Source organism: Pollicipes pollicipes, unplaced genomic scaffold, assembly GCF_011947565.3.
Source record: "Pollicipes pollicipes isolate AB1234 unplaced genomic scaffold, Ppol_2.1 Scaffold_7231;HRSCAF=8579_pilon_pilon_pilon, whole genome shotgun sequence".
In the NCBI taxonomy this organism is placed as follows: domain Eukaryota; kingdom Metazoa; phylum Arthropoda; class Thecostraca; order Pollicipedomorpha; family Pollicipedidae; genus Pollicipes; species Pollicipes pollicipes.
Genome location: NW_023597034.1, coordinates 4,846,662 through 4,871,290, shown reverse-complemented (window position 1 = coordinate 4,871,290; position 24,629 = coordinate 4,846,662). Strand labels below are relative to the sequence as shown.

The following is a 24,629-nucleotide window of genomic DNA, read 5'->3' as shown; positions in this document are numbered from 1 at the left end:
TCAGGCAAGAGCATAGGTGACCATTAATCAGTGGGCCCTAAACTGGGTCAGGACAACTACACAACTATCAGTGTATAGTCTTACGCCATGCTTATAGAATTAAGGGATGGTCGGTTTGATCCTTAAGAAGTGACCAGTGATCTTACTGTGCTTGTGTACAAAAAGTCGAACAAGGACGACCTTCCAGATCATGCAACGGTATCTTGTGGCTACATAGCCCGAAAGGTGTTCTGAAAGTGACCTAGCATCGATATCAGGTCAACCAAGGTCATCATAAGCCATTGACTGCGTTTGGCATTGAAATGGTCACTGGCCAACTAAAACGATTCGTGAGATCACCATTCTATGCCGATTTTGGATGCCAAATGTTTTGAAGTTCCCGTGAAAAGGAGCTTATGAGCGGCATTTGTCATATAAATGCGCATTTCAGCAGCCTGAAATGATCATGGACATTCAGCTCGCACGCCTAGGTAATCAAACGGACGGATCATGTGTTTTCACGTAGCAAATAACTAAGCAACCATGAATGACTTGCATGGTCTGCTAGCATCAAAACTAAATTTGTAGGAAACAGCAACTTCATCCCAGACGACTGGTGCAGTGCTCCGAAAGTCCGATCAATTAACGCTAGCCTCTGCAACGAACACGACCTCCGAGGTCACCGCCACGCTCACCTTGAACCCGGTCTGCCCGAAGGTGCCCGGCCTGCCAGGTTCTCCCCTCTGGCCAGGCAGGCCCGGCTGGCCCTCGACGCCGTCTCCGAGCGCGCCCTTCGGGCCCGGGTCACCGACGGGCCCGGTGAAGCCCGGCCGGCCGGGCAGGCCATCCAAGCCCGGCGCGCCCGCGTCGCCGGGAGCGCCGCGCGGCGAGTCGTCGCCCGGCGGGCCGCGCAGCCCGGTCGGGCCGAGGTCGCCGTCGCGGCCTGGCTCGCCGGCAGGCCGTCTAGGCCAGGCGCACCCTGCAGGCCCTCGTCGCCCTGGTCACCCGGAGGTCCCGGGAAGCCGGGGCGGCCCGAGAAGCCCTTCGGGCCGGCCGGGCCTGCCGGCAGCGGCGCAGCGCGTGAGGGAGCGGTCTGGCGCAGCCAGTGACGGCCAGGAGCGAAATCAGGAAAGTATTAAGGGCGGCACTCACTGCCGCGTCTCGGGGACGCAAATACAGGATTACTCTGAGGAAATCAACAGGAGTCTGGCGATAGTGTCCAGCTAGATTTATAACAGGTTCACTCCGTGTCTAAGCAGAGACAACGGTTTCAAAGGACGACATGGTGTACTTTCACAATCGCTTGTTACAGATGCATGGTGATCGCCACGCCTTTGACCATTGCCGCCATCCATGTGGCGGTGTATAGACAGGACGTCTCAAATCACCCGATGTTCAGCGCAAAAGCGGCGTTCGTCACTCAAACAGCACACCACCGGCGGTGGCTGGCTCGGCGCCGGGGGCCGTTGAGTCACGCTCACCTGGCTGCAGAATGTCGTCGCCTCTGTCCCCCTTGGGCCCCTCCTGGCCGGGCCGGCCGGGCCCGCCCTGCCGGCCGGGCAAGTCCGAACCGTCCCGGGTCTCCGTCGAGACCCGCGCAGGCCGGGCAGGCCGTCCTCGCCGGGCAGGCCGGGCAGGCCCACTCCGCCGGGCAGGCCGTCCGCGCCCTTCAGGCCGGGGAAGCCGAAGAGGCCGGGCAGACCCCGCTGGCCCGTGAAGCCTGGCAGACCGGGCCGGCCGGGGATGGAGTCACCCGGCGGCCCTCGCGCCCCCTGTCGACGAGAGGGGGGAGTCACCGGCGGGCCACGCGCCCCCTGTCGACGGGAGGGGGAGTCACCCGGCGGCCCTCGCGCCCCCTGTCGACGGGAGGGGAGAGTCACCCGGCGGCCCCCGCGCCCCTGCTGACGGGAGGGGGAGTCGCCCGGCGGCCCGCCCCTGCCGACGGGCGGGCCGACCATATGCAGAAAGGCTGGATCACGTGATCATCAAAATTATAAGCAACATATGGGTACAAAACAGGAATGTATTGCAATGCATTTGTGCTGTACACTTATCCAAGGAACGGCGTCTCCAGATTTTGTTTCCCTCGGACCTCTACATGATTATGATCAAAACTTACCAAGCGTGCGTCGCAGGATGCGTACTTGCGTCTATAGAGCACCCGAACGAGATTTTGAAAAGGCCCAACGCATGCTTGTCTGTTTCATCTATTTCAGTCCCGTTATTTACGCCGTGGTAGTTACCCCATCTCTCCACAGCAATCATCCCACTGCTGTCCGCACCACAGTCGCCTCCGGCCACAATAGCGTACCCGGCGGCCGGGTCGTCCGGAGAAGCCTGGCGCTCCCTTCTCTCCGAAGACGCCAGGCGGGCCACGCGGCCCCACCGGTCCCGGCGGCCCGTCCAGGCCGTCCAAGCCCGGCCCGCCCGGCTCTCCGGGCGCTCCATTGAAACCGGGTGAGCCCGGCAGGATCGGTCGGCCGTCTTCGCCCTGCTCGCCCTTGCGACCCGGCAGGCCCTGGTCGACGGAGGGGGATCAGTCGACGCTGGTCGGCGCCGGGTGAGTCACGGGGTCAAGCGAGGGTCACAGACAGCGAGAGGGCGCTGCAGACGATGTCAGGGTGAACGAGAGCCAGCTGAAGAAAGTGAAGGACATGTCGGTTCACCAGTTCCGGCCGCACTGCGGGAGGCCCTCTCAGAAATGTCCACCTATGCGTTCGCCTGACGCTTTCCTGACCGTTTCCCTGCTCTGGAAGGTAGCAAATGTTGGCGCCTCCAACGCTGGGTATGAATGACGCAGCCTCCATTTAGCCTAACAAGTCTGCGCGTGATGCATATAAGGGCTGTTGCAATGATCAGCATCAGAGGGAGTTGAACACGGCATGCACATCACGCACAGACGTATCAGGGGCAGTGTTTGCGCTGACTGAGCCGTCACCGGCCGGCCGTGTCGCGCGCGACTCACGTCGAGGCCCTGGCGGCCGGGCGCGCCGGGGCGGCCCGGGGCGCCGGTCGGACCCGCGTCGCCACTGAGGCCCGGGTAGCCCTTGAGGCCGTCCGCGCCGCGCAGGGATCGGCCAGGGAAGCCGGGCAGGCCGCGCAGGCCGGGCACGCCTGGGTCGCCGGCGAACCCTGGCTGACCCTTCAGCCCCGGCAAACCTGACGGCGACCGGTGCAGACCGTGATGGGGGCGGGGGTGAAGGGGTGCGCGAGGCGATGTCTGGAAACGCTTGGGGTTGCTGGTGCGGCTAAAAGCTCAGTGGAAAGCGCACTGTGCGGGAAGCTGCGTAACTGGTAAGGGTGGTAGGCATTACAAATATCAGACAACAAAAACGAACAAGGAATAACATTTTTAGTGACTGAAAGTTAGCATAAAAATGTCATGCAAAAAGGCCCAGTTTGATAACCAACTAACGTTTTGTATGAAACCTTGTGTTGCATTTGATCCTTATGGACAAAATTGAACCATTGCGGATAACGATGCACAACATACGGATGTCCTCAATAGGCACAACTTCCGGCCCAAAGGTGTGCCAATTTGTGTTGACAAACGAGCATCTCTCAAAGATTCAATCCCCCAACATGTCCAACAACCCCAGCTTCTGACACACATGCGTTTCTCCGACGGCGGCCGCCGACCAGCGCTCTGCCGGTCCCCAGCGTCACCCACCAGGCCGGCCGACGTCGCCGTCCTCGCCCGTTTCGCCGATGCGCACTGGCAGGTTGGAGTCGCCGGGCTCGCCGACTAGGCCCTCGTCGCCCTCCTCTCCGATCTGACCGCTGAAACCCAACGGAGCCGTCTGCAGGCGCGTTCGAGCTGGATGCGGGACCGGCAGGTCCTTGGAACCATCGGCCAGCAGGGACATTGCACGCGATGCTCACTTACGTTCAGTAGTGGCGCACTAAATCGTTGTTTAATGAATGCTAGATTGCTGATTTGTAAGTTTACACGACTATGGACGTAATCCTACTTCATTCTGGTATCGATTTTAGTCCTTGAAAAATTGAGCAGCCGAGAATAGGACTCGTAACGCCTCATTCGCAATTTAAGAAATGATCGCTACTCGTGTGGGCTGAAAAGCGTATGCAGGTTAGCGAAGTAGCTAACTGGCTTCCGTGGCCGCGGAATTCCATTAGTTCTTTTTACGTTAGCGTCTTTAAGTAGGTATCTAAACTGGCAGCACATCTTATATTGTGAGTTCGGAGCTCTTATCCTGAGGAATCAACCTTCAATATATTGCAACAGTTATATTACATGATTATATATAGTGTTACTATTAGTATTACTATTAGTATAATATTACTATAAGTATTATTATTGGTATCGTATGTTAGTGTTATATATATATATATATATATATATATATATATATATATATATTATAGCAGTTATAATGTAAATATTGGATATATTAGCAGAGCTAGACGTTTAAAGCTGGGCGCATGCTTACGAGTAAGTCGTGACTTCTACGAAATCTGATATGCACAGCTATGATAAACGGGAGCGAAGTCCATCGTTTGTTGTCAGGTTTATCAAAACATCCGGTGTATATTGTTTGTGAGGCATTTTGTTTCTTCGTTACTTCCGCCCATTCGTCATCGTGGGTCAGGCATTTAGCTCCGTGAACGAAATCGTTGTGTGACAGAAAAGTGAAATGACGAATAAGTAAGTGATATTTTGACAGACTTCATCGAATGTCGTGTGTTTCGCTCCTGCTTATCCCAGTTTTCATGCCTGAAAACTTCGTACCAAATCCGATTTTTGTCTGATAACGCCAGCGTGAAAAGAGCGACTGAGAAGCAAGAAGCGCCTAGCTCCAGGTAACGTAATTGTAAATTTCCTCCACATTCTCGCCACATTGCCCCTGGCCTACAGAGCGTCAGCATAGCGTCGTTGGCCCACTCACCGGAAACCCTCTAAGCCCTTGTCTCCGACTAGCTGCGGCAGGAGGCTGCGGTCGGCGTCCAGGCCGGGCCGGCCCGCCAAGCCGTCCACACCATCCGGACCAGGCGGCCCTTGGTCACCGTACTCGCCCTGGGGACACAGTGCGGTCAGGGACGGAGTCCAGGTCCGGAGGCCCTTGGCCACCGTACTCGCCCTGGGGGGGCACAGTGTGGTCAGGACGGGGTCCAGAGCTGGGGCTTACTGGTTACCGTAGTTACCCCGAGGGCACAGCGGCCACGGTCGGCCTCTGACCACTCCGCGTTCCATACAAGGACTGTGCGCCACGGTCTCCCTCAGGTTTCGGCTCTGAAGAAAAAGCCGTGAGGGAGACAGGAGTGAGAGGGAGTGACAGAAAGGGATAGGTTGAGAGCAGAGAGAGAGAGAGAGAGAGATAGGGAGGGGGGAGGAGAGAGGAGAGAGGAGAGAGGGAGGAGAGGGGGAGAGAGAGAGAGAGGAGAGAGACGCGAGAGAGAGAGAGAGGAGAGAGAGAGAGAGAGAGGAGAGAGAGAGAGAGAGAGAGGAGAGAGAGAGAGAGAGAGAGAGAGAGAGAGAGAGAGAGCGAGAGAGAGGAGAGAAGAGAGAGAGAGAGAGAGAGAGAGAGAGAGAGAATGATATATATATATATATATATATATATATATATATATATATATATATATATATATATATGCACGTAAATGTTAAAGATTGCAGCATCTTCGTTCAGCAATACCTTCTTCTTCAAACTAACGATCTCAGGAACACACTTTATATGTGAGCATTATGCTTACGTGCTTGTCCGACGTACGTACGCATACGGTGGGATACTTCGGTAATTGCCTGCCGGTGTCCCATGTGGGACGAAGGGTTGCAAAAATCTGCACATTTAGGACATCTCACTGAGGCACATAAGAGAAAGTGTCTTGGTATGAATATATATATATATATATATATATATATATATATATATATATATATATACATATGTATTTATATACATATATATATATATATAAATATTTTTGATAAAATATCTGGGCCATTTTCCACATATCTAAGACGGCAAAAGGACTGAACGCATTTCTGCTCACTAGCAGCATTCATACTTACCATGCTGCTTCACCGAACACGTAAGATGGAAAGAGGATACAGCAGATGCGGATTAGCAAGCGAGGACAGCGATGCTACCTAGTTGTCATACAATGAGGGCCGTTCTGTGTAGCTTTGTCCATATTGATGAAACACATGAGCCAGGTAAGCAGCAAATCGCTGATTTGAACCGGTCACTTACTTTTAAATCTGAAGCCAAACAATCAAACGTAACTGCAGCTTTTATGAGAAACCAACAAGCTATTCTAAGCTTTTACCAAACTATGCTGAACTTATCTTGACAAGAACAGTGCAACGACGCAACCCGAACATGTCGGAATTGATTTCAATCGTCCAAATCCTTGCAAAGAACCAGAATCACTCAGGAGCACTTCTACTCCCTCCGGACGAAGCGCCAAAGAAATCTGCCTTCTACAGGTCCCCCTGCACAGGTCTACAGGTCTTCTACAGGTACCTTCTACAGGTCTACAGGTCTACGCATGAACAGACACCGTTGTGTTCGCTGTTTTGAGGCGTGCAGCGAGAGAGTCCGGCCATACCTGCTGCCCTTTGAGTCCGTCGATGCCGGGCAGGCCGGGCAGGCCGTCCGGTCCGGGCCTGCCCTCCGGTCCCGGCCCGCCGTCCGGACCGGGTCTGCCCGCCTCGCCCTTCTCGCCCTGGATGTTCCCGCCCGGGGGGAAGAAAAGCTCTCCGCGAGCTCCGCGCGGGCCGGGTCGGCCGGCCAGACCTGCCGGCCATCGCGGGCTCGTCACCGCTCTGCTGTCCCGTCAGGAAGTGGCGCTTCGTTGATCGCTGCTTGGGAAACTCATATGAATTCCAAGGGTCAGTAGCAGTGTGAAAAGGTAGCAGTGCGTATGGCCCATATGGCTGGTTTCATGCGGAGGATGCTGTTTTCTCATCAGAGGTGCAACAGCCGTTTGCTGCTACGGCCGTTTGCATGGATAGCACAATGAGTGCCCGAGACAAAAATGTCGGAATTACGGTAAAATCTACTGTGACATTAAAAAGGGAAAGTAAAAAGAGGGTCGGGAAGAAAACAAATCACCTAATCAAAATTCCATACCTATTTCCTTCAGTAACACGTAAATGCGAAAAATGTAGGCATCTGCTAGCTTCAATTCGCTGTGTCTTCCATGTCGCACAGGATCTCGATTGTACCAACCATAACGGCTTGTATGTAAGCTACACCATTTTGGCCCACACGAGCTGGAAGCTAACGCACCGCAGAGCGCTGACAAGCACCGTCACCCAACACGCTGCAACGTCTCGGCCCATGGCCGCCAGGTGGCACCCACCTGCCGAGCCGGGCAGGCCGTCCAGGCCGGGGAATCCCTGCACTCCAGGCAGGCCCGGCCGACCAGGGGCGCCGCGTCGTCCGGCCGGCCCCACTGGGCCCTGCACGCCCACCAGGCCGGGCCGGCCCGTGTCGCCGGCTTCTCCCTTCTGGCACGGTGAGACTGCGGGCCGGGCGGAGTCGTAGCCGTGGGTGTCAGGATTTAGAGGTGGACGCCTCCAACAGCTCGGTCGGACAGGGGATGTCACCTCAAAGTACGCTTTACACTCAGCACTGGGCCTGAACTAGTTTCGCGAGAGTTCATTCCAGTGGCTCCATGCCAAGGGAGCCTATCAAAGTTAGAGACTAACGAGACGAACGGTTTTGAACATCTAATACCCTTTTTTGAATGGAATGTCGGAATCAGCGTTGAACTGTCGGCGGTTAACCGGGGTCACCACACAGCTCAGCGAGGTCAGACGGGGTCACCGGAGAGCTCAGCCGAGGTCAGCTGACACGGAGCAACAGAGGCACTCACAAGTTTGCGGCAGGCAGTCATCGCCACTGGCGCCCTTGACGCCCGGCACTCCTGGGATGCCCTCCGGGCCGGTTGATCCCGGCCGGCCGGGAACTCCCGGCCGTCCCGGTTCGCCCGGGGGACCCGTTTTGAGCACGCCGATGCCGGGCTGACCCTTTCCGGCCTGCCGCAGGGAGAGCGCCGTCAGTACGGAGCCGCGCGGAAGCGACAGTCTGAGAGGCGCTGTCAGTGATTGCAGACATAGATGCAATAGCCAAACAAAACGTATAAGTTAACATGGAAATATAGCTGGTACGCAAAGCTATGTTTTACATGGCATTCCAAGCACAATTTTATGACGTCGCGTTTGTCCGTTATGTAGAATTACCAAACCCAGACCTGCAGAGCGGCTGGCACCAGCATGACGTCATATCAGAAACACTGAGACCAATACATCCCGTAAGTGGGCTCCGCTGGGCCCGCGGCAGCCTGCCTGGGGCGCCGGCAGCATCGGCGGCCCGCTCACCTGCGAAGCCGGGGTCTCCACGCTCGCCGGGCATGCCGTCGAGCGCCGGCCGACCGGGGATGCCGTCCTGGCCGGGCGGCCCGGTCACGCTCAGGCCCGGCGAGCCCGGCAGGCCCGGGAAGCCGGGCTGGCCGATCGGGCCCGTCGGGCCGAACGGGCCCGGCGGACCGGACAGACCGTCGTCGCCCTGGTCGCCGTTGATGACGATGCCCGGTCGGCCGCGTGGTCCCGTCGGCCCGTCCGGGCCCGGCCGGCCGGGGTACCCGGGGAAGCCGAGCGCGCCCTCGCGGCCTGGCAGGCCGCTCTCGCCCTTGGGCCCCACCGGGCCGGGGTCGCCCTGCACACCACGCGAGCCCTTCATCGCCTCAGCGATCACCGGGTCGTAGAAGCCCTTGGGGCCGACGTCGCCCTGCGGTCCGGGCTGGCCTCCGAAGCCGGGCTCGCCACGCGCGCCCAGCCGCCCCGGCGTGCCGTCCAGGCCGGTGTAGCCAGGCGCGCCCTTGGCACCCTTGTTGCCGTAGCCGCCTGGTGGGCCAGGTCGCCCCTGCTTGCCGTGGCGGCCCTCGTCACCACGCAGGCCGCGCACGCCCTTGTTGCCGGGCGGGCCGGGCGCACCGGATTTGCCGTCCTCACCGCGCCGGCCGGCCGGACCCTTATCGCCCTGCGAGCCCTTCGGGCCCACGTAGCCCTTGGGTCCGCTGCGGGGGCGCGTGGTACGGACGTGTCAGCGAAGGTGAAGGCGCGGGCAGGGGGAAGCAGGAAGGTACCGTACCCTGTTCGTATGTTAAGACGCACTTGGAACGCTTGTACAGGAAGTCCGCATCACAAATGCGAGCAGCATTTGCTGTTTAAAAATTTCATGCAAGAGTTCAACGAAAGGTCAAGTACAATTCACCCTCTCGAGGGCCCTCCAGATATTATTTTAGGCAGCATTATTTTTTGGACTTCTGGACATTTTAAGTTCATAAAGGGATCTGCGCAGAACAGCAGAAACACCTCCGCAGGAGCCGATTGCCAATCATTTCAACAGATTTTGACAACGAAGAACTTCGCGAACCCTGGCGGGGAACTCACGCGAAGTCTCGCTCCTCCTCTGCTGAGGTGAAGCCGCCGTCCGGAGATCCGGGCCCAGTGGGACCCTGGTCTCCCTGCTCGCCCTTCGGGCCCGGCGGGCCCACCTTTTGGATGCCTTGCTCTCCCTTTGGGCCAGGAAGACCCGGCAGTCCCTCTGGGCCCTGCACGAAACACAGAGATGCTAGAACTTTGAAAAATTGACAGACCTACTTCAAACGCGCTCAGCAAAACTTCGAGCACGACCGGCGCATTAATAAAGCATTCAGATGTAGATGACATCACCGCAGATGTACACATAATTGCAGTTAGTATTCTCCCTTGCTTCCGGATCCTATCACGAGTATTTGCTAACACATCCGAGCACAATCAATGCAAGAATGGGGATAGTTTGTAACAGTTCGGGGTGACAAATGACAAGAAGCTACAGACGCGTGATAGAGCCAGCCAAACGGATATTGCGCTCTTTCCAAAGCCGCATCGAGCGTCTCAGCGTGTTACATTCTTCAAGTATATATTTGATCTTGTTTACCATTATCTACAACTGTCCGTTTCTTCAGATGCGTTGTCGGACTTAATCTGCCGACTACGTCACTCACGCGTTCTCCGCTATCACCAGGGTATCCTCTGTATCCTTTGGGTCCTTCTAGACCTGGAAGTCCCTGAAAGGCACAATGTGTAAAAATCCAGCGCGTTGTCATGGCTCCACATGTCCTGCAACTAATTTGCGTTAATGTACAAGCCCACGTGACCCCTAAACCACCTTAACAAAAAATATAGTAACTAATTCGAAAGCGATGCTTCTGCGAAGAAGATACCACTTAGTTTTGTCGTTACGTTAAAGCGATGCACACCCGCAGGCGCTTAACATTAACACGGTTAAGACTGAAATAATCTTAACACGGTTAAGACTGAAATTTGGCCCGGTCACCCGTCCAAACCATTTTCAGCTACCGGCAGCTTGACAAAATGGCCTGTGGTCACACAGCAGCCCCACAGACAGCCTGACCGTGATTTCGCACCACCGACTCCAGCCAGGGCGACTCAGCCGTCTCAGGAGAACAACAGGACTTCAAACGATGGCAAACAAAACTCGTCCAGCAGCCTGTCTATGATGCCGTGATCCGACTGTGGCTTGTGAGATGCTCACATCGATGCCGGGCCGTCCGCTGTCGCCAACCGCGCCCTTGATGCCGATCGAGTTGACGCCGCCGTCGCCGGGGTCACCCCGCGGGCCACGCAGTCCAGCAGCGCCTGGGGCAAGGTGCACGAGGTCACTGACACTCGGAGGCGCGGCAACGGCCGGGCCGCCTACAGCCGCATACACGTCTGTGTGCAGGGTCAAACATGGCTTGGCATGCTCCGAGGTATTAGTTAAGAACAGCTTCTTTTTAAAGGACTGTGTTTTTGGTTCTCCGCTCAAAATTCGGCACTACGCATCGATCCATTGGCACTGAACACCTATGTTAATCTGCTGGCATGCACTTTCAGAATCAGAGGGAACTGGCTTAATACTTGAACACTGACCTAACACTTATGCTTCATGCCGGCTTAATGCTTAATGCTTAATGTTGACATGACATCTATTACTTTCTTATAATACATAGCTACGCAGTGACCATATGGTCGGCAAAAAGCAGATCATACAACATGGAACGCATCAGCTGCGGAGATCCCACGGCAAAGCCGCACAGTTTCAGAAAGCTGTGGAACTTATCCAACTTTCCCTGTTCATCTTCCTTACTCCACATAGAACTATCAGCACGGACTTAACTCCGATGTGCAGCTTTGGGTGCCTGACTGAAATAACGGGCCCATCCGAGGGTACACGTGACGTCTGTTGCTATCGCATGGGCGTCTGTGGCCGGTTCCGACGGCCGGCTGTGGGTGACTGACCTGGCTGGCCCCGCGGCCCGCTGAGGCCCGGCAGGCCGGGCAGGCCCCTCTCGCCGTCCGTGCCGTTGCAGCCGGGGAAGCCCCCGGCTCCACGGTTACCGATGTCACCGGGCAGACCCTGCGACACACGGCGGCGGCTGCTCACAGCGCGACACCACCGGCGCGTGGTTTATCGCTGACCGAAGTAGGTCAATATAATCAAAGCGCCGTTGTTACGTGGTCTGATTAATGACATTTAACAATGCCTTATGCGACAGTTGCGGAGAGAACCAAGGTTAGCAAAATGCCACGGCGACAACATATGTACATCTGCGTAGTGGCACTACTAGTGTGGGCCATCTGCCTTTCTTAGCTGCAGAGCGACTGCTTCCAGCGCGCCGTCGGGAGGGCGGCGGGACGGCGTCCGGTCTCACCAGAATGCCGGGCGCTCCAGTGAAGCCGTGCACTCCCGGGCCACCGCGGTCTCCTTTCGCGCCCTGGGCGCCCTCCTCGCCGCGCGAGCCCTTCATGCCGAGCGGGCCGATCGGGCCCTCAGGCCCCATGTCGCCCGGGAAGCCCTGCGAGCCCTGCAGGCCCGGGATGCCAGGGTTGCCCACGTAGCCCTTCTCGCCCTCGCAGATGCAGTTCTGGACCACGCAGCCTTTGCATGCCTGAAAAGGGAGGCGTGTGCCGGTCAGTCGGATTCAACAGAGCATCGTTCGTGGGTCGCTGCTGGATCGCAACTCGAGCGAGTGATGCAGTTCATAAGAGTGGTATAAGCTGGTACGTATGGTGAGACTGCTTTCACTGATCTCCCAAAACGAAAAACGAAGGAGGGCTAACCAAATTTCCACCTTATTTTGTATCTTAATGAGAATTGCATTATCTAGGCAAGCCCTAAACAGTTCCGAACCGTGAGCAGGATTCCTCGTGGTCCTGACGAATCTAAAAAGTCATGGTGTACTTCATTTCGAAACTAAGCTTGGTTCTCGGAGCTTCTTCTAAAACTCTCGGAGTCATTCCGCCCGTCGTCCCCGTGTGCCACGTAGCGGCCACTCGGCGGGTACCCGCCCGTCTTGGCCACCGCGTGCCACGTAGCGGCCACTCGGCGGGTACCCGCCCGTCTAGGCCACCGCGTGCCACGTAACGGCCACCCGGCGGATACCCGCCCGTCTCCTCCACCGCATCGCGCTGCTTGTCTGCAGACTCTCCATGACGTCATGCCGCTGTGGCGCTGCGCCGAGCACGCGCCCAGATAGCCGACAGACGGGCGCCACAGGCGCCGCCGGGGTCGCGCCGGTCGCGCAGCATAAACATGACATTCCTCCCTGGACAGTCGCGTTCCGCGCTGCCGGGGCGCAGCGCCGCCGTGGCGGATGTGACGCGGTGTGCGGCGCAGCGCGACGAATGTGGCGCGGCGGAGGGTGTCGCGCGGTGACTGCGGCATTCCTGTGGGCGGCGCTTGCGGCGCACGGCTTGATCCCCGACGGTAGCATGTTTGGGGAGCGACGAGAAGTCAGCCTATGGCAATCCCGACGGGCGCAGTTTGCTCGTAATGGGAGTCGGTTCATACTGGAGCAACTGTCCGGGGTCTTGGTTAGAGATTAAACGGCTAAAAGACGTGTCAGCCAGAGGGCGGTCAAACTTATCGCTGGCGACCTTGTGCAGGCGCCGTCAACAGGCCACTCTGTCATCCATTCACTCGGGATGGCAGGCCCCGCTGTGCAGGCCAGCGCAGTGTTTGTGCCCCACATGCGTTTGACGGTGACCTGGGTCTAAAAGACGAAGGCTCTTGTCGTTAAGTCAGTCAGTAGAGCGTGGAAAACACGCCGTCTTTATGTAAACACAGCTCTAGGCGAGTGCACAGTAAGTGTCTGTCCGTGTCTAAAAGAAGACCATCAACACAGATAATATGCGTTTTTGAACTAGAGGGGAAAGTCAGCTCAAGACTAATATAACCTCGTTATTGTGGGCCCCATGTCACCTCACGTTTAAAAAGTTAGCAGCAGTTAATGGGCATGTGTGAAGAATGTAGAAGTGGGAGCAGAGCACACTGTCTCCAATGTTCTTAGACATAAAACAATTGGAGGCGATCCCGAAGCTATTTCAAATATTACTTACAAAACCTTACAACTGAAAAACTGGCTGCTCGCCGCAGACAGCACGAGTACTGAAGTGCACCATTCCCAGTAAACGTCTGGGAAAGGCTGGATGTCTGCCCCACCACCTCCTCTCCTGTCCGACCGCAAACCGCACCAGCTGTTGAATCATGTTACGTCACCCCTGCCGAGTGGATGCGGCCGACTCATTTTTTTAGTAGGCCGACTGTGCCGCATTACCACCGTGTGCTGCGGCACAGTCTAAAGAACGTCGTAGCGAACCTGGCTGCCAATGAGCGGTCCAACAGTGTTGACACCGATGACAGTGAACGGGAGAGTCGCGAACTTATAGAATATCAAAGCAACCCCGCTAAGTACGGGCGGCACTTTGCATACTATCGGAGGCCTGGGCACCCCAATGCGGATGTGAACCCCCAGAATTAATATGCTATTGGTATATTAGGTAGTAAGTCCCCAGATATGTCACCATTAGCATCATGTTACTTTTGAACCAAATCGTATCTTGAAGGCACCTGATACTTTTGTCATGCTAATTCGTCCATATTCTAAGCCAGTCTGCAAATGTTTGACAAGTTTTTCAAATGATACCGTCTGTATTGGGATAAAGAACAACTCACTGTAATCTGCAGCTTTTAAAAGCATAGGGTGGTCCAGATTAAAGTTAACGCATGTTTTCCCCAACAGTGGCAAGTAAGGACCTAAAGACGTAAAGACATGGAGGCGTAAAGACACCAGGCCAACAAAGAGCCACAAGAGCTCGTCGAGGCTGGCATACCTCAGGTTCCGCGCACATCCCCAAAACTAATCTTGCCACCTGCCCTGCCTGAATTCAGCTATAAATAAGATCCCTCAACCAATATAAATATCGTAAGTGTGTGTACATTGTATTAATCGTTCGCACAATCGTGGCTGTGGTGCTTATGCAACATGGTCAGAGACAGCGATAGTCATCAGTGATCCCTTACTAAGATTTATTTACATGTTTTTTATGTTAATTACGCCCGATTATAAGCTTTTCATATAATGGCAGCTAACAAACCTAAAATGGAAAGTCACATCTCGACAGTAAAATACTTCTGAATTTACAAAATACAAAAAGCCCCCTTAATTTTAACACTGAAGACGTAAATTTAAGTGGCCGAAATCCGGAGAAAATCGGATTCTGGGGAAAGGTTAGGTCAACCTTTTGGCTGACATATCACCCTTAAAAAAGAGATCTTAAAATCTGACACCCCTGCTGCTAAGATCAAACAGTAACCCAGGCTTTAGGTAAAGCTGTCATTTTGTGGCGATTATGCACTCTGGTGTCGGTTCCAAAATAATAGACGAATGAGCTCAGAGTTCTGTTGAGGGTCTGACCACCAAGAAAGAGTCCTATATATCCCATCATGTATCGACGCAAATGTCTTAATTGTATGGACAAATTCGACTTAGATTTGTTACGGCACGAGCACAAATTTGGACATTGTCGCTTTCTTTCAACCCATCCAACTAACAATGCTGGGGACGTTCTTGTAAAATAGGCAAACAATTGAAACCTAACTGAAAGAAAACATCACGTGCTACACAGCTTCCAGTAAATCCTCCCCTCCTGCTGACGAACAGCGTGATGCATTGGAATGTTCACTGATTTTTGTATTGCAAGCTGAAGCCTTGCCTTGTCCTCGTGGCAAACATCTCTACCAGCCTTCAGCAGACGCGGACCATAGCTAACGCATTACAGGCCGTCTGAAGTCACGTCCGGATCAAATCCTACTCCGATTCCCTAATTAGCAACAGGAGCACCAGGCTGATCTCTGTTCGATGAAGCGAGCACTCTGACCAAAGGTGTTGATATATCAGTGTCCCTGAGATCACTGCTATCCACGGCGGTGTGTCAGATTACTGCCCTTCGCGCCGGTGTGTCAGGTCCCTACGATCCGCAGCGATGTCTCAAGTCACGGCCATCCGCTGCGGCTGCCAGGTCAGCCGAGCGCCCGATGCTCGAGTGTCAGATCACGTCGATCCTCAATCGCGGAAGCGGCTCCGCAGCGTCAGCGCCGCCCGCGTCGCTAGATGGCTCTAGTGTCGCGCCCAGCTGTGGCGCCGCCGCCACCCCCGCGCAGCCGCACGAGCGCGCGCGACTCCATCCCCTCCCCCTGCCGCCGCCACCACCGACGCCTACTCGAGCTCGGACCGTCAGGGGGAGCGCGCGTCACGCACGCCGCAGGCGATCCGCTGACGGTTGGCCGGCCGATGTTACGGTGGCGTGCCTCGGGACGACGAACCGATGATTCGGACATGCAGCGGGAAGGGCAGGAGGGAGAGAGGCAAAGGGTGCTCGAAGGTGCACGCAAGCTGTGGAGGGGAGGATTGGGCACATGGCTACCCATGTGAGAGCAGTAACATGAGAGCAATAACAATAACCCATAACAGCCCTAGATAAGCATATTTGAGCCTAGCCACATGTTCGGTGCATGAAGGAGCGAGATTCGCTTTCGTAATGTTCCAACTCCAATCTCAAGGCCGGAACACACGTCTAAAATACCACATAAACCGCAGAGCAATGTTTTGCGCCGCCGCAGCCGACTTACCGCCGCATCCGAAAGACGCAAGAGTCCTAGCAGCACGACCAAGCAGGGCACCAGCGGCAGGCGGCGCGCCGCCCTGCCCGGAGCAGCCATCCTGTGCACGCTGGCCGTGCTCAGAGCCGTCTCATGCCGCCACGGCGGGCTCACGCCTGTCCAGCCGGCCGCGCGCGCTCCCCGGGTCCCTCCGGCTCTCAACTGTGCGAGCGGCGGCGGCCGCCCTCCGGGCCGCGCGCAGCGGCACCACCCGCGAGCGAGGGGGCGTGGTTTGCGGGGTCACCTCGCCCTGGCGGAGGAGTGACCCCTGCAGGACGCTCCCCCGAACCGCTGCAGTCTAGGGGGACAGTCTTGGATGGCGTGCGTGGAGGGGGCGGCGGCGCAGGGCGGTTTCGGAGGGGAACTATACTCACGTGGGCGGGCCGGCGCGCGCGGCGGCCGGCGCGCCGGCCGGGGACCGCCTCGAGTCCGCAGAACTGGGGCGCGCGTGCCGACGGCGGGACCACCGGGAGCCGCCACTCGCCAGGCAGGAGACGCGCGATCAGCCGGTCGCAGCGTCGCCCCACGCTCGCAGCCGGCCCGGACCGGCATGTGCTAGTGCGGCGAACGGACAGCCCGAACTTCAGCATGGGAGGCGTTCGGTTACCCTCCCTCGCGCTGGGGTAAGTGTCCACCGATGTCAGCTGGCGTGGCAAAGGGGCGGGGCTCCGAGGAGTAGCTAAGGGAATCCGGGAAGATGCGTAGACGAAATTCAGCGATTACGGGTGGAGATTATGTGAAGAGGTGTCCGAAGATACTGATTCGGTTAGCCTGTTATCAGGGAATTTGTTGGCAGGTCTGCACGCCCTAATTTACCGCTCGAATTTTTAACACCGGTACATCCACGCGTTGCGATCTACTGATTATGCTGCAACCTTTAAATGTATCGTAGGGCGTTAAGCACGCCAAATTTATTTTGGGCGCTGCCGTACTAGCCCCCATGCAGCCAGCACACGCATGCAGTCCCCGGTGTCCGCTTTCCGACCCTCTGCCCCTCTGCGAAACATCTGGTCATTTCCAGGCTGGGTGTGTTTTCATAACGCTTCCAGTGGGTGAGCTAGGCTCGCTCTGGGACTGGTGCCAACTCACCGAGCGAGCTCAACCCCATCAGTCGTCCGGCACCGCGCGCTCGCGAATACGCATTTGGTGCAGCACGGTGCGCACGATTCCGGAGTTATTGAACGTCACTCTCGATCACCGCATTCAGAGCAAGGGTTCTGTCCTTGCGGCTTGTTGGGTGCCAACGCAAATGGTCGATGTCTGTAACCAATGTTGGGCCTCTTCAGTTGTTGATGCCTACTGCTCCGACGCAGTATTGGCACCCATATGGCGTGCACTTGTGCAGTAGCTGCCACCGCGCATTTCAACAAGAGACATTTCAACAAGAGGCATTTAAATCCAAGCAGCTCGTCGCGGAGAGAGAGAGAGAGAGAGAGAGAGAGAGAGAGAGAGAGAGAGAGAGAGAGAGATATATATATATATATATATATCCTTTACGCGACGCAAATGGTCGTCGAGTCGCGATTTATTCCTCTCTATCCCGTGATCGGCCCATCGGCCATCCAGACGCTCAGAAAATAAATATCGCCAGGCCAGCTATGAAAAATGATTAACAGAACCCCGCATTGCATAAGCCGAGGCTGCATGGGCAAAGTACTTGCTTTTAGGCTGCAGCAGCCATAGGCACTGCTCAACCATCGTGAAAACCACTGGTACGAGTTCGATTCCCCGCGGCGCCCGCCCTTCCGGGCGTTAGCAGGCATGCACACGGGATCCTCGCAAAGGGTGTCTGACTTCTAATGGCACGTGCAAAAATCTCGTGCTTGGAAAAGCTGCTGAAGACGCTTAAAATGGCTGTCTTTTCCTTCCTTGGATCACTCGATGGTATGCTATGCCAAATGTGAAAAAACTAGGCAGAGACGCTAAGTCAACCACTCTTTCCTTCACCACGTGCCTGTGTGGTCTTTCGAAGCCCTATGGCGTTCTTATGGGGTGTGTCTGTCTCAGGCTTTTTTTAGGTCCTGAGCCCTATTTTTTCACGGAATTTTTGATATTTGCTTTGAGGTTTTGCGGGTGGTTTTGTGAACGAATGAAGGAAATCTGGTGTCATGCGGGCGACACTTTTCATTCCGAGCCCGTGAGGTGCCGTATATATTTTCCAGGTTTGGTCGATATGTTACTTTGCGCAATGCGAGAGAGAGATTGCTTCCATTTGATATAAAACCTTCATAGTTGGTGGGTTTTGATTGCATTAGGGTTCGATTTGATGAATGAATTTGGTTGAATAGTGGGGGCCAAACCTCGTGAGAGCGGAAGGTGGAGTCGGTTTTCATGTTTATGTTTATATAAAACCATGGCGTTAATGTTAAATTTTTCACCTACCAGCAAAACTACCCCTTGGCCTACTCCTACTCCTAAGGAGTAGTCTGCCATCAGCCACCTCTTATTTAAAGACTTCTGTACAGACAAATCGTGTTGTGTTGGTTGTGTAAGAATGAATGTACCGTTTTGGGCATTGTTATACTCGATATGCTAATATGATTATGCAATGTTTTGCTCGTGGTATATGCTTGATGTGATAAGCCACTACTGTCTAAAGTCACTTCTCAGATTGTAAAGGCAACGTTGCACCTTAACAGGATGCTTTGGACTAAGAGAGCCAGGTCGAAGCGCAAAGTCATTCACAATCATCTGCTCACTAATGTCTACCAGGTTTCAGTTATCTTTAAAGGAGGATGTTCGGAGGGATGAAGTTGTGAGAAGGTACATATTAGCTGCTATATCGTGTGATCCCGGCATAGGGTGGGCAAGGCTTGGTTTGACCCATGCACGCCGTGAGTTGCACACGGTGAAAAGGAGAGCAAAGGTGATTGGTTGAAGCGTGACGTCACGCGTGGTGTGATGCAAACGAGTCAATTCGTTTCTTTCGATTTACTGTAGAAACTCTCCGATTTATTGACTTCGTTTGTATTTGTAATATTGTTTGAACCGATCCTGGTAATGGTAAGATATGATCTCAGTCTTTTACGCCGAGTGAGTCGTGCAGGGATCACACTTAAGAGTGGCAAACGAAGGAAGATAATGATGTAAACATTATATAAATCAACTTTAGGGTGACGCTGCCTGCCTGATCTGAACACTCTGAACCACACCGAACTTGGAGTCATGTCCAAACTCACCACGTATTGTGACTCGGTTTTGATTGACACGATCCACTTCTCTAATTAATCGGAATCGGGATCAGACTAACCATTTGCAGACAGGAGGCCTCGAACCAATGCTTAGACTCCAGTCCACCTGAATGCAGCCAGGGCCCGGCTTCAAATGTGAGCTGGAGGGGCAATGGATGGCGGCGACGCACTTGACCACAGAGTCACAGTGAAATGCAAAAGTGCTGACTCAGCCTCGAAGGCCTTCTGAAGGCACTGATACGCTTGCCAAGACACAGACTTAAAACGCTAGTACCCACATCTCATTTGGCCGCTCGTCATGAGAAACCAAGACATCAATACTACTGTAATCGGATAACACACAGACTAAATAAGACATGGCGGACTCACTGTGCATTCGGATGCTACGCAAACCATTAACGCGACCTCATTTCACCATTATTCAGACCTCGACTCTGTTTAGGTTCTTTGTTCCCAAAGCCTTGCCGCCACGCCGCTACGTGGTTATCTCGTGGTCATGCGTTTGCATATTCTTTGGGCTTATGGTGAATATATTTTTAACATGTCTCATGTGTACCATCATACAACACCGTTTTCAAAATCATAGGAAACGGGCACGGGCTCACGATCAGTGCTATTTGTAATACAATCCTGTCCATATATGCTTTGAAACCTTAAGTTCGCACAGGAGTATATACGAGGGCCAGGCCGGTTCTTAATAAACGAAACGTCTCTAAAGCCGAAGTTAAAGGGAATGTTGCACAATTGTATGGTTTTTTTTAGGTGAAATAGCCATGTTAGAGACCATTCGATGCAGTTCACGGTCCGGCACTTCTTAAGACCTAACCCTCTGGTTTCTGTGATCCGCTACACGCCCGCGAAGATGTGCAGACTCTTTAGAAGGGACTATTTCAAGGTCACCCAAGCATCCATGGCGTCATTATAATGCCTTTGAAATTCTGGTATTTCATTAGCCATGCAGCGATCAAGACCAATAAAAATACAATGGTTGACTCGTTCATATCTGGCTTTCGTGAGCACGATTTCCAGATATAACGCCCGTCAATTGGCCGTGAATCAATGTTGTGCAAGTTACGATGACGTAATGTAACCATATCGTATTGAGGAGTATATTTACTAAACAGAGAAGTTGTGTTGTGTAGTGTGATCTTTTCCACTTAGAAGTATACCAATAGTTTTAAGTGAGCTTATTTCATAACACCTGATGCTTACTTGAATATCTCCAAATGCGAAGCATTCCCTTTAAGTTTGCATTTGAAAAATCCCGAACCGATGTTCGTGTTGAGGCTTTATCTGCGCATTGAAATTGGCGGGCGTTCTTTCCCCAGTCACTATTTTCTTAAAAAGTCATCGAGAGACCCTTGTGACGTCCATCAAGCATCCTTTAATCAATTACGCCAGAAATGTCACTGTTGCCTAGATGAAGCAGATGATTAAGTAGAAGCTTTTCATTGCATTTCAAGTTTTGCACTATCTGCCGGCAGGAAGCGCCTTTCAGATATGATCTCATATCATTGGAACGTCCACTTGAACGAACGCTGTCCGAAATGACATCATCGGTGCTGGCGGCGCGTCCTTATGAGTGTCGTCCGTCTGCCCGGCCGCGGAGTCGGCCCATAAATCGTTTACATTGGCTTGGAATGTCCAGACGCCAGTTGCTTATTTAATCGTGGCTGGGGTCGAGGCAAACAAAATATATATCCAAGTGGCTTTGAATAAAGCCAGCCTTAGCCGGAGAGGATGCGAGGACAGCGTGGCTGTCCGATATGCAAACACTGCCCGATTGTTTCCCTTATGACAGCAGAGAATAAATAAACTGACTGAGCACCGGATAACGAATAAAGCGAGCGACTGACTTGCTGAGGATAATATTCACTAGTGGTGCATAAGCCATCCATTGCGCAAGCTCAACTTGATCAAGCTATTTCAACAAGCTCCAGTATGCGTTTAAAAACGGTTTCGAAAGCTGGACACTGTTGAATACGTTGCTGTGGTATGAGCGCTGTAATATGGCGATCCGTTCAACTTCCATGAAAGTTCGGCGACATCCTTGGGAGAAGTGGGATATCGTGTTTACTGTAGCTGCTGACGATGTGGAAAGATGTGAGTTCTGGTGGAGCTTCTTCGCACCGTGCACTATCGTCCAGCTATGTGCCTACTGTTTGGTGACATCTCTCACGTATGCATGTGCCTGCTGCCAGGTGAAGCCTTATGCTCTCGGCTCCTCGCATGAACAGCGTCTGTGCTCATTTGTGGTTTACTGACGGAGAACCGATGCGTTTCAGAGTGTCCGCACTGTTCGCGCTGCTCTGCTCAACAACACTCGCTGACCCGGTAAGAGGCATATCCCTCATTGTGTTTTGTTACATTAATCACCTCCTTTTTGGAGTCCTAAAGATCGGGGGTGAAACGTTTCCAGAATAAAAAGCAAGATTTCGCTTCTGTGCGTGTGGTTCTTTCAACACAACACCCATCACCTTCACCCATATAAAAGTTTGATAATGTTAGGGAAGGAGGTTGAGTCCTCCAGACGTGTAGAACGTTTAAGCACGTAAGATAGCATACTACATGAAAGTGAAATGATGCCGTATTCTATTAATGCGACCTGTAAGCGGATGGCCATGGTGCCAGGCCATTAACTGTGTCTAATTAAAGGCCTGAAATCAATAATCATTACCATGCGGGCACGCTTTGACCGCTTCATTTCACGAAATTGTGTTGCGTCCAGTCTAAGCTTTTTGTGCCGGCTTGGAGTACTTTTCGGAATGCATTCAATATCAAACCGGAGCTGCCAAATTTGATTCAATAGGCAATAATGCTTCAACGCAGCGTGTCCCGTGGTGCGGCGTATGCATATTTTGCATGTCAGTCGCATTACCGACATGCCATTACAATTTGCCACACTTTCCGCGTAGCAGGAAAACCGGTGGCAGTTTATTCGTACTTCGAGCCCGCTCGTCCGGGACGCGACTCTACGCCATCGTTCCCCACTGGATGGCCAAGCCCGCTCATTCGGGACGTGACTGAACGCCATCGTCCCTCACTGGATGGCCGAGTCCGCGGAGGGACGCGACTGTACGCCATCGTCCCCCACTGGATGGCCCAGTCCGCTCATTCGGGACGCGACTGTACGCCGTCGTCCGCCACTGGATGGCCCGGAGCGCGGAAGGCTCTGGCCTGCTGGGGAGGAGACGCATGACATCATCGCCTGCGTGGCCGCAGCGATGCGTGCCGACTCCGACCACCGCTCTGCAAAGCGTCTGCTTTTTTAGAGCCCCTCTGCAATCCCCGCATCCGGAGAGTCCACCCACTGCGCAGACGAGACGTCCAGACGTCGCGCCGTCCTTCGCGCCTCGTTAACGCCGCGTTCTGCACGGGCGCCCGCCTCGCGCGCACCCTGTTTTGACTGAAACCGTCCTGAAGCGAGGGCGAGGACGGCGACGGGCCAGCCCGTCCCCGCGCGCGCTTCCTGGACCTGCCCAGATGTGGGGCGGGGAGGGGAGCGGCCAGACGCCCCGCGGCGTGAGGCAGGGGAGAAGCGGTGGCAAGCGGTGCACCCTCGTCCGTCACCGGGGCACCACAGCCGTCTGTTCGTCACGGCCAATGTGGTCAGGCCATTACTTATGGGCCCGGCCACACATGTCGGGGTCCGTTGAGTGCAGACTAAGGCCGGTTACTCGTCGGAAACAAGAGACACCAACCACGGTGACTTTTCGTGACGAAGTGTCGAAAGTACTGGTTCTGTCGGTTATATTGCTTACTGCGGTTAGATGAGGTATTATTGCCCACAAGTTGCGTGATACGGCTTAAGACGAACAAGGTGACAAAAACATTTGGAGTTGATAGTTGGTATTGCGTGGAGAATATGAAATACAAAGGTAGTGAAGCCAGACAACGTCTGCAGCCCATGTCAGTGTGTCTAATCAATCTGGTATTCGATATCGCGTTCATAACAGTTGATACTGACCGTTTTCCGGGCGATTCAGGCACAACCGCGATCTGAGAGCATTGAAATATGTTAATAATTTTTAGCCGGTGTATTCGCCGAAATCGTGCGGTTGGTCTCACGTTTACGTATGATTTAGTTGCCAAATTCTGGCACCAATTTCTCTATTATTTTTTACTTTTTGTCATTTTCCCGGTACCGTTGACTTTTTTCTCCTCCGCTAATCTTACATAGTCTCGTGCCGATACCACGCCGGCGAGCCGGCATCTGGACCTGGGTTCGACCAGTGCTCTTAAAATTTCCGTCGATCGGAATGTTTTGCCTTTTCCACGTTGTTCAAATGGTATGGTGAAATTGTGCGAATATTACAGACCTGTCCGATCAAATAGCTAGCATTCCAGTGCTTGACAATTTATGCAGTCCATTTTGCCAGGCATTGCGCTGCTTGCCACCGATAACTGTATGCACCTGCTATGAGTGGTTTCAAAGATATTTACTTCTATTGTGAGTGATGGCCGGGCCTGGTCGGACCGCTCAAATTAAAAATCATACCATAGATCAAGCAAAATTAATTCGACACAGCCAAACTTGTAGTCAAATGTGATAATAAAAAAGGAAACACCTTGGAGCTTTTCTTATTTACATCTTGAACGTTTTTCACATCATTGCCACCTTTTGGTGTTCAAGACAACGCATAGTGTTCACTTCAACTCCAAAATACAGATCGTCAAGCTCATTTGGACCTCCCTTGTCATGACATGAGCACTATCCACATCTGTGATTTTTGGAACTGAAACCAACGCACTGGTAAGCGCAGGCATTCATTCCAACGCCTGTCCAGGTTATATCACATCTCTCGGCGACCATCTGGACCCAGCTGCCCCGGTGCGCCCTCGATCCGGACGCGGGAGCTGCGCGCCCCACTGACGCACGTGTCATGACCTGCATCACGACTGCCGCCGCGATAATGAGGCCACGGAAGCGGATGCCAAGTATCGCGGCGTCGGTCGCCGACACGGACGAAACATGGCGCACGCCCGTCCTCGGCGTGGCGCACGTCCGTCATCGGTGTGGTACAATTCCGTCATTGACGCGGCGCACGCCCGTCATTGGCGCGGTGCACGTCCGTCTTCGGCGTGCCGTACGTCCGTCATTGGTGCGGTACAATTCCGTCATTGACGCAGCGCACGTCCGTCATTGGCATGGCGCACGTCCGTCTTCGGCGTGGCGCACGTCCGTCATCGGTGTGGTACAATTCCGTCATTGACGCAGCGCACGTCCGTCATTGGCATGGCGCATGTCCGTCTTCGGCGTGGCGCACGTCCGTCATTGGTGCGGTACAATTCCGTCATTGACGCGGCGCACGCCCGTCATTGGCGCGGTGCACATCCTCCATCGATGTGGCGCACATCTGCCATGGGTGTGGTGCACGCCCGTCATCGATGTGGCGCACGTCCGCCATCGGCGCGACCCAGGTCCACCATCAGTGTGGCG

The 24,629-nt window shown here is 54.1% G+C and overlaps 2 protein-coding genes across 2 annotated transcripts in view; one reads left to right on the top strand and one right to left on the bottom strand.

Annotated features, from left to right (window-relative positions):
* LOC119109288 (collagen alpha-5(IV) chain-like) overlaps nucleotides 1-16,150 on the bottom strand; it is a 21,640-nt gene extending 5,490 nt beyond the window's left edge. Inside the window, 16 exon segments of the mRNA XM_037232885.1 lie at nucleotides 675-770; nucleotides 932-1,038; nucleotides 1,461-1,527; nucleotides 1,623-1,751; nucleotides 3,002-3,138; nucleotides 3,650-3,759; nucleotides 4,887-5,014; nucleotides 7,403-7,470; nucleotides 7,844-7,987; nucleotides 8,330-9,027; nucleotides 9,404-9,564; nucleotides 10,000-10,062; nucleotides 10,551-10,654; nucleotides 11,297-11,414; nucleotides 11,710-11,946; nucleotides 15,969-16,150. Of these exon segments, the coding sequence (XP_037088780.1) occupies nucleotides 675-770; nucleotides 932-1,038; nucleotides 1,461-1,527; nucleotides 1,623-1,751; nucleotides 3,002-3,138; nucleotides 3,650-3,759; nucleotides 4,887-5,014; nucleotides 7,403-7,470; nucleotides 7,844-7,987; nucleotides 8,330-9,027; nucleotides 9,404-9,564; nucleotides 10,000-10,062; nucleotides 10,551-10,654; nucleotides 11,297-11,414; nucleotides 11,710-11,946; nucleotides 15,969-16,058 (2,457 nt within the window). The 5' untranslated portion in view covers nucleotides 16,059-16,150.
* Nucleotides 16,151-16,438: 288 nt separating this feature from the next.
* LOC119109285 (collagen alpha-2(IV) chain) overlaps nucleotides 16,439-24,629 on the top strand; it is a 39,783-nt gene continuing 31,592 nt past the window's right edge. Inside the window, exons 1-2 of the mRNA XM_037232880.1 lie at nucleotides 16,439-16,621; nucleotides 21,475-21,523. Of these exons, the coding sequence (XP_037088775.1) occupies nucleotides 16,587-16,621; nucleotides 21,475-21,523 (84 nt within the window). The 5' untranslated portion in view covers nucleotides 16,439-16,586. The remainder of the gene's footprint in view (nucleotides 16,622-21,474; nucleotides 21,524-24,629) is intronic.